Here is an 18,565-nt window from a genome sequence, read left to right on the forward strand (position 1 = left end):
TGGAGGATTGTCATTCACGTCTGTGACAGTAACTTCAACCACAGCCATAGAAGACAGTTGGATTTTTTCACCCCGGTCAGATGCAACCACTGTGATCCTGTATTTGTCTCGTTTCTCATGATCAAGTTCTTTCAGAGTGGTAATCCAGCCAGTTTCCATGTTTATGGTAAAAGATTCTATAATGTCTAGCTCTTGAGAAGGATCCAAGCTGTAAGTAACTTGCCCATTGAGCCCTGAATCTAAGTCAGTTCCTTTAACCTGTATGACTCTTGTTCCAGCTGGTGTGTTTTCTACAATGAATGCTTCATATGGGTTGGACTCCAAAATGGGTTTGTTATCATTTGTATCTTTTACTTGAATGCTAACCTCCACTGAGGAAACAACATTATAATCTTCATTTGCATACTGTGCTTGAACTGAGAACTGGTACCACTTAGTTGTTTCATGATCAAGATTCTTCTCAAGTTTCAACTCTCCAGTCTGTCGGTCAATCACAAAAAAGTCATCTCTGTTGCTTTCAGGAGTGTTCCCTTTAATCAGACTATATACTAAAGTCTGATTATGCTCTGCTTTGATAACATCTATCACAGTTCCAATTGGAATGTCCTCAGAGACAGTATAAGAATAAAATGGTTCTGAAAATTTTGGCACAGGCACTTCTGGTGGGAGTATTCTAGCATAGACAGGAACAACTGACTCTTTTTGGGGGGATCCACCATCAATTGCTCTAACAAGGAAAGTAAGAAACTCATTTTCCAAACCAATTAAGCTTTCTTTTGTAGTAATTATACCAGACAATGAATCAATTTCTAAATTCTCTTCTACGTTTTCAGACTCTGCTTCAATAGAATATGTGATGTCTGCATTTGTACCTTCATCAGCATCAGATGCCCAGACTTTAATGACCGAAGTACCCCGTGGAACATCAGTCCCGATGTTTACTTCATACTCTGTTGCTCGGAATTGAGGAGCATTATCATTGTCATCTGTAAGTATTACGTTAACAGTACAGAAAGCAACTTTCCCTCCTGAATCTTTGGCCATTAAACTAATGGCAATTACTTTTTCTGCTTGTGTTTCACGGTCAAGCTTTTCAGAGGTAAATATCTGCCCTCTCTCATTTGTATAAAATCTGTCTTTGGCAAAGTCATTTACAATGTGGTAAGTGATGTGGCCATGTGTACCAGAGTCTTCATCTGTTGCTTTAACTTCAGTAACCAAAGTATGCAGTGGAGCATTTCAGCGAGTTCAACCTCATACTCATTCTGGCTGAAAACAGGACTGTGCATGTTGGCACTGATTACACTTATATGGACTTGGGCTGAGCTTCTGAAGACACCATCAGAAACCGACACATTAAGATTATAATGTGACTTCAGTGTCTGTCTGCGTAGGTTTGAGATGGTGATAATGCCAGTTTTACTATCAATCACAAAATTCTTCTGATCATTGCCTGTCAGAATGGAGTACTCCAGCTTACCAACATCTGTACTATCAGCATCTGAGGCTTGCACACACGTCACAAAATGTCCTCGAGAAGCCAGTTCACTAATTTTGGCTTCATAAAGCAATTGGCTAAAAAGTGGGGGGTTATCATTGAGATCAGTTACATCCACAGTTACAATAGTATCACTACTCAAGGGCAGCATGCCACCATCTATGGCCCTTATTAGTAGCTTGTGTTGCTTAATTTGTTCGTAGTCCAAAGTTTTTGCTGTAAGAATGAGTCCAGTGCTGCTATCTATGTGAAAGTAGTCATGACTTTCACTATTATCCTCAACCAAGTGATAGGAAATTCCCCTGTTGGTTCCAGAATCGGCATCTGTAGCGCTCACTTGTGCAACAGATGTTCCAACAACAGATGCTTCAGAAAGCGTTGCAATGTAAGACTGCTCTGTAAACACAGGAGGATTATCATTGATGTCTTCCACTATTATGTCTACAAACACATCAGCATGTGCCCCATTTAGGGAGTCAGTTGCTCGAACACTCAGTTTATAGGCTGGATGAGACTCAAAGTCAAGAGGGGCAACAACATTTATAACTCCAGTGTTGAAGTTGATAGTGAACTGATTGAAAGGATCTCCACCTGTGATGCTGTAAAACACCTTGAGTCCTTCAGGGCTGTTTGCTTGTACATGTACCACAGGACTGTGGAGCTGAATGTTTTCTGGTATCTCTGCACTGTAGAAAGGCTTTTCAAAGACTGGCATAGCTTTACTCATAACTGTAATTGGGACTGTAAGTTCAGCTGAAAATGCAGGGTCTCCTCCATCTTTTGCCACTACTGTGACCAGATACTCCTTATTTACTGTGTCTGGTTCAAACTTCTTCTTCAGGGAGATTTCACCAGTAGGATCAATTTGGAAATGTTCATGATGTTCTTTGAAATAGTAATGCACCTCTCCATTTTTGCCTGTATCTTTATCTACTGCTGTCACACGCTGAATAACATGGCCTGCTTCAGAGTCTACTTTAACAGCAGCATAATATGGAAGATTGACAAAAAATGGAACGTTATCATTTACATCTTCTACTGTGACTTTAACTACAATGTGTGCAACAACTGATGGTTTATTTTCCTCTGTCACTTCCACGACCACATCAAAAGATTCTTGCTGTTCACGATCAAATGGTATTCCTGTTGTGGAAAGGACTCCTGAAGTTTGGCTTATTTTAAATCTGCTGTCTGGATTTAGAATATGGTAAAACAAAGGCTTATTTATTTGATTCCCTATAGCAGTAACAACAGCTATTGTTTTTGCCTCTGTGGAATTCTCCTGCACTGTCGCAGAGTAAGAACTCTGTGTGAACTTCAGCTGGCTTGCTTTGCTTTCTTTCACATTAATTTTTACAGATGCAGTGCTTGCAAATCTGCCATCAGATGCTCTCACTGTTAATTCATATCTGCTTCTTAACTGAGTTGTGTTTTGTACTGTTATATCGCCAGTCTTAGGGTTTATTGAAAATTTTTCTCCAATGTTGCCTTCAATAATGGAATAAATTAATTGGGAAAAATGCCTGAATCTGCGTCAGTGGCATTTACACTGATGACTTTCACGCCTTTATAAGTTGGAACCAGAAGGGATGTCTCATATAGATCTCTTGAAAACACAGGAGGGCAATCATTGATGTCAATCACATAAATAGTAACATTAGCTGCATATTCCGCATATAGACGTGGTATGCCTGTATCATGTACTTGCACTGAAAAGTGGAAAATATTTGTCTCCTCATAGTCCAGACTCATTACTGTCCGAATGGCACCAGTGCTAGAATCAATGGCAAAATACTGGCGGACAGATGGTTCAACAATTTGATAAACAAGCAAAGCATTAGATTCTTTATCAGCATCTGTAGCTCGAATTACTAATGGGATATTCTTGTCAGTCAGAACCACACTGTTAATTGAAGCTGATTCACTGATGAGTCCTGTATATTCAGCCTGCATGAAAATTGGTGCATTGTCGTTCTCATCCCGAAGATGTACCAAAACTGTTGCATTACTGGACAAGCCAGCCATGTTTGTTCCTTGCACAGTAAGAGCATAAAAAGGCAAAGTCTCAAAATCAAGTATCTTCTGAGTAACGATGACACCTGAGTTGGGGTTGATAGCAAAGGCATCATCTGAATTACCATCTTTTATTTCATAAACTACAGAAGACTGACTGTATGCTGTAACCATTCCAACAAAACTGCCAATGTTGGCACTTTCGCTGATTTCTGTAGAATATTCTTTGGCTGTGAATTTTGGTGAGGCATTATCAGAAACCGTAACAAATATGTGCACAGAGGTCACTTCACTCATTGGAGGATGTCCTTTATCTGTAGCTTTTACCATCAGGTTGTATTCTTCCTGGTTACTACGATCTAATTCCTTTGCAATTTTAATCATACCCAAAATGGGATCAATAAGGAAGGAATTTCCAATATTCCCTGTGAAGAAAGAAAAAGCAATTAAAAAGAGGAATGCAGAATTTAAGGGATGACTGCTTATTTAGCTCTATACTTAAAAAGACATAGATGGAACAGAGACTATGAACAGACAGAACAGAGACTATGAGAATTTCTTAGTTTTGCTTGATAAACACTTGTTAGCCTGTCTGGAAAGTTTTCTGTAATCAAGAGCTGGCAGTAATTCTAACTTTACTTGTGGGAATACTGCATAAAATATAGTTAGCAAAGCCATCCAGGACTTGAAAATTAATGCAAAAAATTTCTTTTAGCAAACTTAAACATCAACTGTAGCTGAAAGGAACATATATTCAGAAGTTAATATTAGTGGAATAAAAGTTACATTTTATAATCTAAAACAACTGGAACGTTTGGACAAGAAAAAAAGAAGGGTTGTGAAAAAAAGAAGGGTTGTGAACAAACACTTGTGAACCGTAATTGTTTATACAAGTATTGTTTAAATGACTGATTCAAAACCAAACTTTTTAAATTGGACAAATAGTTACCTCTCTCTTAATTTCCTATTGATACACAGACAAGTTATTCCCTGTGACTGTATTAGAAGAAAAATAATGCCTACTGAGAAGAACCAGCTGCCATTTAACATAAACACTTGTTTGCTTCAAATTTTGAAATATACAGATGAACTACACTGCATGCAAGACCCTGCTTATGTATTAAATATGCTAAGATTTAACATTTTACTAGCCTAAAAAATGACATTACCAAAGCGATGATCTCAGCATGAAAAAAAGTCTTTAAAAACTTCTGAGCGCTGCACACAAGTAGGCAAGAAGGAGGTTTTGTGTTTTGTTTGAGTTTTTTTTCACTGTTGGTGCTTTTTGGTTGGGTATTTTTGGGTTTTTTAGAGCAGACTCTAAAACACAGTGGCATTCTTAGAATATCCCATTACATATCTAAGCAGCCATTATAAGCATTTAAGGAATGTTCCTTCCATTTGCTTAGAATATCAATTATAATGCTTTAACCTCCCAGTAGATCACCATCCTATAAAATAAACCTTACAGGTCTTACTGTAAGGTTTATTTTATTTACTCTTATAAAAAGCTAGAAGAAAGGAACAGAACAGCATGTCACTTCATTCTAGACTGCAGGCACACACATTTTTTCTTGCCATTGTTTGGCATTCAGAAAACAAGCAGTGACAAAATGGGAAGGAAAGAGAAAAATTTCATGGATGTTGGTGTCTTGCTTAGTAAATGCTTAGTAAAATGTCATATTTCTAGAAATGACAGAAAAATCTCATGTAGTTTAAGCAAGTTATGAGACACTCAAAACCATTCATTCTTGTCAGAGTATCATAATCAAAGCTTTGTTTTAATACAGTGTTAAAGTGTGCTTTCATTTGAAAACAGCACTTTGGGGAAAAAAAGGAAAATATTTATAGTAAATAATTCCTATCCCTTACACAGCAATTTATGTAAAATAAAAAAAGCACATATCACTTTGCATGCAACAGAAACTGAGTAACATTTTGCCTGTTGTTGTCCTCTTTAATATATAGTCTCTTATGCTTGTTATTGGATTTTTTATTTAAATTATTTTTTACCTTGAAAACAGTATTTCACATAAGGAATGAAATTTAAATAACTCTTTTTTTCTAGTCATGGTACCTACAAAACTTAGGACCTTGATAATGGCAAACTTGTATTAATTCAGATTTAATGGACTGAATCAAAATCTAATTCTGTCTGGTAAGTGAACTCAATCCATGTCATTCTGATTTCGAATATTAAAAATTGCCACAATTTGAACCACATTATTGTAGGCAAGTTCAGAAAGATGTACTGAGGTTAAAAATAAGGAGCAGTTCTCTTCTGGCCTGCAATCTGGAAGGAGTCTTAATGCCAAACTGACCAACTCTTAAGGAATTTCTCAAATATTTTAATAAGCTAGAATAGCGGTCCCACTACTAAAATCAGCCACAGGGAAGTATAGAAAGCAACCCCTTCTTTGCTGCATCTATTAAAAAATTTACCTTAAAAGCTGGGAATAATTAGGAGTTTGATACATGCATATTTAAGTTATTTTTGAGCTCCTTACTTCTGCATTATATTAAACACAAAAACACTTGTCTCAAGCTCTTACTCTATTCATCAAATCCTTGCTTTGCCTATGCCACAGAAAATAAGACCTACAATATCAAAATAGAATGCAATTTTAGACATGAATGGAATGATTTCTTACAGAAATTACAGATTCTGTAATTTCTAAAGAAATTACTCCTTTTGAGCATTCCGAGATGGCTTTTTCTTCCCCTACTACTAAAATATGCCAAATGTATCTAGAGGATAACATAAACAGCTAAAGGATATAGCTGAATATTTTAAATTTTCTTTTAAATACTCTGAGGCTGTGTCTTCAATACATCTCTCAGAATATGGCACATAAACCCGCACTGTCCCCCTTTTTTCACAGATATGTTTTCACACGTCTACAGTTGAAAAACTATCAGCAAGTTCAACAGACTGGAAATGTAAGAAAGTGACTATACCTGATTCAATAGAGTACACAATTTCTGCATTTTTTCCTTTGTCCTTATCTAATGCTGTAACCTGGAGTACTGCTGATCCAACAGCTGCTGACTCATACACTCGTCCTTCATAGGCAGGGCTGGTGAACCACGGGGCGTGATCGTTCGTGTCGCTGACATTGACGACCACTCTGGCGTAGTTGCGCTTCACAGGAACATCTTGATCTCGAACCTGCAACAGTCAGCACATCACCAGGAATGAGCACTGGAGTTTCAGTAGTTCACCAGGTATTAGCAATAATTCATGGTGCAATCAGCCACAGAGTCAAAGACTGCACCAAAACTAAACGTACAAATAGACGTTTGAATTATGGGGACAAACTAAAAGGACATTAAAAAGTATCTGTGTGTAACTCACAACAGAAGAAATCTCATGCGTACTCACCATTATTGTGAGAATATGCTGGTTCATGGTCTCATGATCCAGTTTCTCTGAGGTATAAAGGGAGCCAGTTGCAGGGTCCAGACGAAATTTCTTAAGACTAATGGGATCAGTGCTGCCCTGCATAGTGTAAATCAGTTTATTCTTCTCATCTCTGTCTGTGGCACTGACTTGCAGAATTTCTGTCTCTGGTAAGGTATCCTCAGGAATAACAACTTCATATTTTGAAGCAGAAAACTGAGGCCTGTGATTATTTGTGTCTATAACTTTGATGTACACCTGAAATGATACCATAGGAAAGGGAAAACATTGATGATATTTGGTAAAAAGAAATAAAAGGAAGATATTTTATTAAAAATTAGACCATGATACTGAAGTAATACCACCTCAAGACAATTTTATTTTGCTGAGAGGAGGAGAGATCCAAGACATGTAGGGAAGAATAATGTCACTAAAGCCAAATCTGCCTCACCTTCCCCAAAGTCAGACCAGAAATCTATACAACCAGAAACATCTTAGATAAGACACCTTAAAGGGAATCATATTTGTCCAAAGGAAGACAAAAAAAAAATTCCTTGTTAATTTTGGAATTAAAAATTTAAAATATACAATATGGATCCTAGAGTGGGTAAGAGTACTGCTTTGGGGTGCAAATTTACAATTTTAAGCAATGTTTTCTCAAGGCAGTGCATGCATAATACTCCTCCTTGCCCTCACATATAACCAGTCCTCTTTCAGCCCCTCACATCTGCAAGCTTAGGCAAGAATAGAAAAGTGGTGGAATTGCCACAAAAGTCCCTTATTTCGAAGAACTGCAGGTGGTTTTGTTTACTATTCTCTAAAAATGTGGCACAATTTCAGCATACCTCACTGGTCACCGACACAATTTCTCTGAAGTTACAGTTAAATTAAATCTGATGCTTCAAATTGCATCTTTGTATAATATTGCTCACTGGAACCACACAAGATCCCTGCAGCCCCACTTGCTTTACACAGCACCCAAGTTTTGTATGAAAAGGGTAAGGCAGACAGCCACCATCCTGTTCCTTCAACAGTGATAACATCAGACAAGTAACAGGAATGCAAAGGAGTTGGCAAGTCGACAGCAAAGCTCCAGCAACACACGGCTAAATTCAGGTTCTTTATGTGCTGCACGTATAGCCATGCTTCTATCCATCCAAAGGTTAGGAGCTTTGTATACATTTGTTAAGGGCTATATATAAACAGGTTTTTAAAATAGGGACTTAACAATCCTGTAAGTGGGTTAAATTGCTCTTTGAAGACACTCACTGCTTTCCATTGGTAACTGGGGGAGCCTACAGATGTAATTTAGACAAGGTACCAAACTGCATGCAGTAGAAACTAAATTAGATGAATCCTGATAGTGGCAAATAATTAGGAAATGCTAGGGCTCTTGCTACAGGAAGAAGAAATGTCAACCTTGCAAAACTAGCATCTTACTCTAAAACTGAATTGTTTGGCACACTGATAAAATCCCTTGCAAGATGTTGCTATGGAGACTAAGGAGTTTGGTTCTGTCATGGATTAGAAACAGATTAAAGAAAAGAAACAAAGAGTTAGACTAAATATTGACTTTCAGTGGGGAGAAATATTAATGGTACGTGACCCAGGATACATATTAGGACAAGTTTTTAAATACATTAACTAACAAATTAACTTGGAAAATGAAGAGTAAGTATTACATAAAAAATGTGATCTTTTTACATTGTCATGATTAAACAGGATGCAATAAAGCAAAATTTTGTATAAATGAAATACATTATAATGCCTCGTGGAAGAAGACAGAAAGGTCTAATACACTTACAAAGTATTTGAGCAAAAACAGCTGCTCACTGAATAACTGTGCTCAGGAAAATTAAAAATGATACCAAATGAAGATGAACAAACAATTTAAAAAAATATAAAGCCCCAACACTCAATACAAGTCAAACTATAAAAAAAACTTCTGCATAAATGAAAGTTTTAAAGGCCATATACAATTACAACACTTAATTAACGGATAATGTGCTTTCAAAATGAACTCATCACCAATTATTTTATTACTTTTCCATCACCAAGAAACTATTAAGGTCAGACTCATAAAAAAAAAAAAAAAACCAAAGTGAAAAGATGAGGTGTCAAATGCAATGAATTTAAATTAAAATCTCTATTTAAGTTCATGTCTATTTCCACTCCCAAATGAGGAAACACAGAAACCTAGGTTAAAATTGGAAGTGAGAAGGTGTGCAACTATAGAGCAATTCTGTTAAGCAAATCTTTGGAGCAGAAGACATGGCCACCTGTGCTGTTGGTAGTATGCAAAACAAATAAAGAAAAATAACATTACTAGAATGGAGCACCACAAAAATCCCCATGCAAACAACTAAGTTAAATGCCAGGAATGTAGTGACTCTAAAACCAGCATCAGTACCTACAGGACTATCCAATGAACCAGCTTAACTGAAAAGTCAGTTGTTGATCAGGATTTGGCATCAAATCTGGTATTAGCTAGTGAAGCAATTAAAATGACACATAAGGAGAAATCCTCCAAAAAGTACTGTTGGGGTAAAAAGATAAGGAGTTAGCTCCTCAAAATGTACAACATTATTAAATATGAATTATTAAAAAAAATATTGCTAAGAAATACACATAGTGACTCAGTCACTACAAATGTTTAGCTCAGGTATTCCATTACTTGGCACACTAGTTGCCTGGATGCAGTTTTTCTCCACACTGACAAACACTAAAAATACACAACTTCATATATTAATGCAGTCATTTTAAATGTATGCAAAATCCAAAGTTTCTTTTAAACTCAAGAGTTTTATCTACATACTCTAGGATTCCTTTTTCTCTCAGTGACATTATTACTTTATGCACAAATTCTGGTGGACAAGCATGATGTGACCTGATGGGTTCCCTTTTGGTAACTTGTCTAACTTGGCACACTGGGCTGCTTTAATAAGGGCAGGGGGAAGGAATTACCCCCTTCTGTTTGACACTCTCTGGTGGGAAGATAGATTCACTACCTCCACTCCTGCAGTACAGGAGAGACACCTTGACAAAATGAAACAAATCCAATGAGAGGTCATTAAAATCAGTGGGGATTGAAAAGCTATCTCTCCACAGAAGGGGTGCAGGAAAGAGAGCCAGACTCTTCTCAGAGGTGCTCAGTGAAAGGACAGGAGGTGATACCCACAAGCTCCAATAAGAGAAAATACAACTGGACATAAGAGAACTATTTTTTCAAGGAGAGTGGTTCAACATCAGTATAAAAGCAAGTCCAAGGGAGAGGTGTTGTGCTAAGTCAACCCAGGCAGTTAGAGCTTGACAAGTCACTGAAAAACTTGGTCAACTTTGCACTTTGGTCTGCTTTGACCAGGAGTTTTAACTAGAACTCCAGGGTCCTTTCCAATGTGAACTATTAAATAAATATTAAATAAATTTAGTAAGGAAACCCTATTTTCAATTCAGGAATTCTTACTGAGGCTAAGTGACAGGTGCTAGATGTGCAATTACCTTTTAATTGTAAGAGGACCAAATTTTCATGTAAACTGTTAAGACCTTGAAGTTAAATGGAAAGCACTTGCAGAAATAATTGTGAGTGCAGTTTTAAAGACCCATACAGAAAAATATGGTTTAGTGTGTCTGAACACATGAAGAACTTGTATTATTCTAGCATAACATGCAGTATAAAATAAAACTAGCTTTTGAACATTTCTCAATGAAATGACAAGATTGAATTCAAATGAAATATGCTAATATTATCTCTTAAGAAAGAGTTGCACATTAAAGAGGCACAATATAGAAAAGCTTAACATCAGCAGACCACAATGTGATCTTTGAAACAAAATGCTCTGGAACTAAAGAAACTTCATTTATTTTGCAAAAATATGCAAGGGCTGTGTTGCACAGCTGCCTTCTGCCCACAGATCCCACTAAGAGCGATGTACACTGGTTATAAGAGAACAAAGCAGGATTACTTTGAGGAAGGACTTAAAATCTATTAATAATCTGACAGGTGAAACCTAAATTTGCATAGGGATGTACTGATTGCTACTAAGAGGAGATATGTGCCATTGACAAAACATACTCAATGTGCACTATTTAAACATAATGTTTAGATTTTAGGTTACTTTAATATCATTTTTCATTTACTGATTCTGTGTGGAGTTTAAAATCTGCTCCTGTCCCACACTTACATTACAGTTACATTGACATGTTTATATAATTTTCATAAATAAAACGTATTATCCAGAGATGATATAACTTCATTCCAGCTCTGTCTCTGTAGAGCAATGCAATTGCAAGCAAAATTACAAGCAAAGATGTAGTAAATGAAGACTATTCTATACTTCATTTATCTATATGATACTTCCCAAAGTATCATGTCCATATAGATTTTGCAAAAAAGTAACATTAAATATTCTGCAATAGCAAAGCAATAGGTAAAATGCTGCAATTAGCTGTAAACCATCTGAAATATCACTTTCAATGAAAAAAATTGATATACATAGCAATGACTGCAAGTGGCTACAGCTAGAAAACAGGACCATTTCTTCTGGTTTTCCCCCAAAAATCAATTCAATAGTTCATTTATCACTACTTAGAGCCTGTGAATAACATTTTCTGCTTCAGTACATAGGTACGCTGACTTGTGAGATTCAGTTATTTAGTTTCTGTATTTTTATTTTATTTTTAATCATAATCCTTCCAAGGCTGACACTAGTATTTTCTAACATCACGTCAAACACCACTACTGTAGGCCTGGAATTTGTTTGTCCTTGTTTTGCCTCATGCATTTGGCATTTAGATGCATGCAAAATTCTAATAGACTCCACGCCTACTATGGCTTTATTTTTCAAAAAAGCTATTTAACTGAAGTCCTGAAAGAGTCAAATGCTCTACAGATGTTAATGGCCTGAGGCCAGCAAATGCCTTCTAGTTTAAAGTCAGATTCAATACACTGCTTTTACACAGTAAGGTTTTCATTTCTTGTGCCCCTCCCCAATCTCTTGCAAATGCCATTTCCTTTTTCAAATTAAATGTAAAATTACTTACTCTGCTGTTAATCAAGATCTGTTAAATTGGTTATATCCAGTGTTTATAGCAATTACTTTGTAAGCTAAAAGCTCTGTATGGCATATTGTTGTTCCTCATGTATGCACTCAGAATTCAGAATTTCTTTTGCCTGTCCCTCCACTTTAACTGTTCATCAGCTCTTAGAAGAATCCAATGCCACATCAGCATTTAAACTTCAATCATCAGTATTTTTACAGTGAGTAATGGAGTTTACACACTGGCAGCCATAAATCACACCTTCAAATTTGATTTTGTATCAACATTTTTAACCCCCTAATTTAAGCCTGATCTGAAATGCATCTTTTGAGGAATAGTCCTGAAGGTTATTTTAACAGATCAGTGCATTTGGGTGGGCCAGGAGTTATGGGGGAGATAAGAGAATCAATTAAAATCAGGACCATGCACCAACAGTTGCAGAGCTTGAACTAATCCACACTCCTCAATCTAATACACCACAGTGAGACTCCAACAGCAACAGTATAACTTGTGCTATCCCATGAGTAGAGCAAAAGAAAGACAAGGCAAAGGAAGCCTTTGTGCTTGTTTGTAACAGAAACCACAGTCTCTGATCCTGCCAAGCCTGAGAGAGGAAGAGAAAGATATGAAAAACAATCACAGAAAAAGCAATCACAGAAATTACAAATGTGAGACTACTACTCCAGTTCTTCTGGAGAAGAGTGCTGTGGGGCAAATGTTTATAATGATAACTTAGCTTTACAAAATGTTAAAATAACAAATTCATTTAAGGAACAAAAAGTACACTGTGCATTCCCCAAGAAGAACTAAATGAATCACATAACTCAGGGGAAAAGAAGGGGTGAGGGTTAAAGTAATTTTCTGACCTTCCCATTCTTGGTTGTTCTAAAAGACAACGCAGATTATGGTTGCACTGTGACAGCTCAGGACGTGCATAAATTCAGTTATGCCAGCAGCAGCACTGGATAGGCTTATCTGCATTCACCAAGGCCCTATATTAAGCCTTGCCTAGACCCCAGGCTACCCTAACACCCTCTATGATGGCATCTTTGAATGCATTTTTGGTAGGTGGGGGGGGAAGTGTGTATGGAAAAGCCTCTTGCTGTTTTTTTGAACAGTAGCTGAATTTGTGTTTCCTCTATTTTTTTGGTCCTAAGAAATTCCTGCCTTCTCTCCAGCATTCTGTAATCACTAGAAGTGAACCTGCTCAATATTTTTACTACAAGTAGGTGAATTTAACAAATTTACAGCAGGATTCTCCAAACTGTTTATGGTGGTTATCAGCACCAGAGGCAATGGCACCACAGCTATGATTGCAGAAAGCTCCTACTGGGAAACATGTTGCTGTCTTTGAAGATTCATGGTCTAGAAAAATCACTCACAATTGTCACCTCTTAAGAAAAGGCATTTCTTAAAGGAAATTGCTAAACTTGGTCACCTTCTACTATCAAATTTACTCTATTTGACCTATCAAGCCTCCAGACATGCAGTCAGCTCAATAAAGATTCTGTTTAAAATCCTTAACATTGACAAAAAACATCTTCTGGCTAAAAGCAGAAGACAACATAGAAGACATTAGAAAAGATAACAGAAAAACATATGTGCTGCACAGAAGCGGAACAAGAAGAAATTGTATTTGTAGCACAGATCTCCATGTACAGCAGCAACCCACTTATTGCTCTTTGAGTGCCTGAAGGGAAGGTCAATGATAGGGGTAGGTAATACAGACACATCACTGTCCAAGCCCAACAGTCTTTACTCGGTAAATAAAGCCTTTCCTTTCTATCTGGAAGAAAAGAGAAGCTCCTCTATAATCATGGCTCTATTCACACCAACCTCAGCTAAGCTGTACTTTCAAATATATTTAGGTTCTAGGCTGGGGAAAGACACTAGATGGGACAAACAGGTGGGATATACATCATAAACTACTTTACTATGAATTAGACAATACTGTCATAAAAGGCTTCTGCAGCTTTAAGTGAACTTATTAGTCCAACTGCAAAGAATTGCCACCATCAGAGAGAGCTTTAGTAAAAAGGTAATTTTAAAACATTGGTTTGTCGGAGGTTGTATTTTTGGAGATTGCTAAACAATCTCTACTTTCACCAAAACTAAAATAAAGTATTTGGGAGAATACAAAGAGATGTTATAAAGATATAAGAAGATATATATACATATGTTATATCTAAACCTTGTTTCTATACGTACACTCTGCAGAAAAAGCAGCTTAGTTTCTTGGATATTGTACAACTGGTCATCCACAGATCTTCCAGGGGGAGGGGAACCACAAAATTTTAAAATGGTTGTCTTTAAATTTCAAGTACAGTAATCACTTCATGTAGTGATTTTGAAGAAGCTTGTAAAGAGGAGTAATTCAGATGAGTAGTATTAATCCTTTTCTTGTAAGAGAGTCATGCATGCATGTTTTCATTTATTTAGCTGCAGGAACATGTTATAACTTAAAAACTGTTGGCTCAGACTACAGTATAGTAACACACTACCTTTACACCTAACCCACCAAACAACATGGGTCTGTGAATATCAGAATTCATTTCTATTTTAGACAAAGTCCCTAATTTAAACAAACCATGTTCATTGCGTAGGATTAAAAAAATGGTGAGAAAAAACCCAACAGCTTCCCCACCCTCCGGCTACATACTCTTTTTATAAGTGCTTCATCAGAAAGTTTATTACCTGAGTGCTGATAGATCTGGTTCCATCTGTTGCTTCTACTGTCAAGTTGTAATTTGATTTCTGTTCTGCATCAAGAGGTCTTGCAACAATGATAGTTCCTGTGCCCTTGTCCACATCAAATCGACTGTCATAGTTACCACCTTGTTCAGGAAATTGTGAGAGGGAGAAGTTAATAAAATGCATTATTGTATCATAGTTTTTATGTATGATCATGTTCTGTCTTCCAATGCTTAATGAAGGTGGAAATATACATACATATATTTATACATACATTTAGTTTAAATACTTAAGGTTTTTTTCCTGGTAACATGATATGCTGCTAATAGATATTTAAAACTGAGTAGTTTTGGACAAAGCTGACTTGCCCAGCTCATGGAAAGTCAGCAGGGACATTCTTATTAGCAAGATTCTCTACTTATTAAAAAAAAAAAAACAACAATACCATGGAATTTAATGATTCCATAGAGCAGGACATTGAGAATTACTGCATCAAATGCAATCGTTTCTTTTGGGTAGATTATCAGCTAATAAGTGAAAAACATACTTTTTATGAAAACACATTAAAATCCCATTTGACATACAGTCAAATTTTTGTCATTTAGAGCAGAATACATATTATTATATTCATATGTGATTATAGATAAGGCTGAAAAAGCTGCAGTACCTCCAAAGGATTATCATCTTAATGTTGAGCATCTAAGGAATTTACTATCTCAGTCTTACTGAGATAGAATAGTGCTAAATGTTTAAATGTCCAATGTTTAAATATGGTCAAGTTCCTTTTCTGAAGCAAATTATCTTAATTTCCCTTGCGAAACTTTCAAATTACTCTTTGAAATATAGTTAAATAACTGTGTAGATCAATAGCTACACTCAGTTGTTTAAACATTTAATTGATCATCATCTTGCCAATGGAGCAGACTGCCCTGAGAATGCAATGTCCATTAAGTCCAAATACTATTAGTGATGATGAATACTGCCATTTAACTACAATTGCTTTAGACCTCTCAATAAACTGCCTAAAATGGAAGAATCAATTCTTATTTTGGTCAAGCCAGTGCTAGATATGGCAAACCAATTTTTCCTAATTATGGGCATGTGTTTTTCTAATTATATTTTACAAGGCTAGCAGATAGCATTCAGATATCATCTGAGTGCTTTTTTTTCCTTTAACAAGATTATACATGCTAAGCTTTGCAAATCACTAAATGCGTTTTATGAAAAGCCAAGCTTAGAAGTGAGAGGGTGAAGTTCCAAAGGTTGCAAATTTGAACTTAGTCCAAGAAAAAAAGCAGTAAATACTGAAATGAGCCCCCATTCACATGTAAAAAGGATTTCACCTTTAGAAGGTTCCACTGCATGACAAACATATCAGTTTAGGAAAGATGGGCTGGATTCTGCTTCACTGGATTTGAGATATTTGGTAATGACCAATATCACATAATTTTTGTAGTTCAATTGAAAGCCAACTCCTCTTACTGGCCCAGCAGCAGTTTCTGAATCACTCAAATGGATAGAAACTGGACATCATGAAAGGCAGCAGCTTTTTTCTTAACAGATGAATTTTTTTAATGGCCTTTGAGTAGTATGTCAGTTTTAGAAGGTGAATCTAGTTTTTCCTTTTATAGCTGGCAGGCAAAACCATTTTCTCAGATGTCTCAATGAAGTTCTCTACATTTTAAGGGAAGAGTAAAGTGAATGAGCATGAATTGGTTCAGTCAGTTTTCCTGACACAAGGACAAGCTCTCTAACCAACATTTTTCACTTCCTTACCAAGAAAATCACCAGGGCCTTGCCTATATTTGTAATAGCAGTGATATCTGGTAATCCGCTGAAGCAGAACTCAACCCAAACTTCTGCATCTAGTACACTGGAAGTGTAACAGCAACAATTTTGGCCAAAGCCAAAACTGGATGCTCAGAATTGATGCTGTATAAATGTAATGATGACAAAACAAAACAAAAACGAACCTGTCACAAATGCAACCGTGAGCACTTTGATTTCCGAAGGGTTAATAAAATAAATAGTTTATAAATGTACGCTTTCATTTCAGATCTCATAATCTGGTAATAAATTATGTGATCTCAGCAGATACCTTCTGCTGTACAGTTCAGGTCACAAGCCATCTGTAAGATGTAAAATACTTCACTAGCAAGCTTGTCTCCTGGCTCAGCCAAAAAGAAAGAAAGCATGGAAAGCAAGCACAGAACACAAAGGAAAGCTGTCAATCAAATTCATTCATGCTATTAGAAACAGTAAAAGAGGGTGGTAAAGTGACCACCTGTAAGAGTAGCCATAACTTCACAATATGATCATATATCAAATTTTCCAAAACACTTTTACTAAGAAAACCATCAAAATAAAATGGTTTATTTAACAATGCTTGGACAAGTTATGCTCTTTCCCCATGGAGTTTTCTGTATATGTCTTTCTAAAAAGAGCAGGAAAAGATCATTCATTTTCTGCATTAGGCATACAATAAAAATATGTAAATGTCCAACTGTGCTGCATACTTAGAAGGAGCAGATCAAAATAATACTATCAATTAGAATTCTATTCAGATGTACACACTGTTCACAGTGCATAACAACTGAGGCACGCTAAGAACAATAGGAAAATACATCCTCAATTTAATTAACAAATTTTGCTAATAAAAGGCTCCAGAAAAAAATCACTGCTGTACTGTGTTCAGATTCCAAGAAACCTCTGAGGCCTATTCTATCATCTCCATGAACTGCTCACCTTTCTCTGACAATGTCACTTTCTTAACCTTCCCTTTAATGGACTCATTTCAGTCCACAGATATTTGTTTGCTATGGATTCCCTAATTTGAATTGGAGTACACAATACCTTCTCATTTTTCCTGCTCACTTATTTTTATACTTTCTGCTTTTCTACTCCCACATCCCTGAGTGTGTTTGGGAGAACAATGAAAGAGCAGCCTCAGTTCCAAAATATATCGAATGCAGAACTTTGCTCCTATGAGAATGCGAGAAAGCATCCTCAACTTTTTAGTCCCTCTAGAGAGTTGTACAGATCTAGGTTTGTCTAAACACCAACACTTTTTATCAATTATAATCTATTTGGACAGGAACTTTTTTTTTCAAGAATACATTTAAAAGAACCATTTAAAAAAATTATATTGTAATTCTGTAAGTATTTAATGAATTGGCAATGATTATCACTATCATCAGAGATTGTTCATGCATGAAGCATGATTTTAGGGAAGAACTGTATCTGTTTGCATGTGCTTGAAATTTTTTTGAAATTTGGCATTTGTATATTCCTGCTACTTGTGTTAGTTTTATAAACTTTATTTTTAACTGTTGCTGTTCTCAGTACACCTCAGGAAATACATACCAGCAAAACAGATGTTTAAAATACTTAAATTATTGAGAAAAAAATTAAAATAATAAATAAATTAATTTAAAATATGCTCTTCCCAGCAGCTTAACATCATAATAATGGCTAAAGTTTTCAGTAGTAACCAAGATGAAAAAGATCCTTTTTCTTGTGAATGTAGTAGAAAAATCACAAATCTATCAAAAATCTGGCAGACTGAGAGAAAGAGTTCACTTAAGACTAGAAGCAGTTCATTACAAGGCACCTCTCCTGAAACAAAGCTATGCCATTCTCCTTGATTCATACACACTTAGCACACAACAGAACTTGGTTTTACTATCAGCTATGCAGTGAACACTCTGTGTATTACTGGTGCTCATAAGTCTAGGGACTAAGTCTGAACTTGAAAAAAGTACTATTAATTTTGTTACCATGACATCAACATGTAGTCATCTTACTGGTTAGAAATCCCCTTTCAATAGTAGAGGTTAAGATATGATTTAGTAGAAAGAATATGTACAAGAAGAAGATTGCTGGGGTTAGGAACATTGCAAGCTTTCCTTTTAGTACTGAATCAAAGG

At 36.2% G+C, this 18,565-nt stretch overlaps 1 protein-coding gene across 1 annotated transcript in view; it reads right to left on the reverse strand.

The window, feature by feature from the left end:
• FAT1 (FAT atypical cadherin 1) overlaps nt 1-18,565 on the reverse strand; it is a 100,344-nt gene that overhangs the window by 27,040 nt on the left and 54,739 nt on the right. The window contains 6 exon segments of the mRNA XM_071432259.1: nt 1-1,241; nt 1,244-3,025; nt 3,028-3,936; nt 6,470-6,680; nt 6,894-7,169; nt 14,643-14,782. The exon segment at nt 1-1,241 is cut by the window's left edge and continues 378 nt beyond it. Of these exon segments, the coding sequence (XP_071288360.1) occupies nt 1-1,241; nt 1,244-3,025; nt 3,028-3,936; nt 6,470-6,680; nt 6,894-7,169; nt 14,643-14,782 (4,559 nt within the window).

The sequence above is a fragment of the Agelaius tricolor genome, unplaced genomic scaffold (assembly GCF_023055355.1).
Source record: "Agelaius tricolor isolate 1412-34295 unplaced genomic scaffold, bAgeTri1.0.p SCAF_8, whole genome shotgun sequence".
Classification (NCBI taxonomy): Eukaryota; Metazoa; Chordata; class Aves; order Passeriformes; family Icteridae; genus Agelaius; species Agelaius tricolor.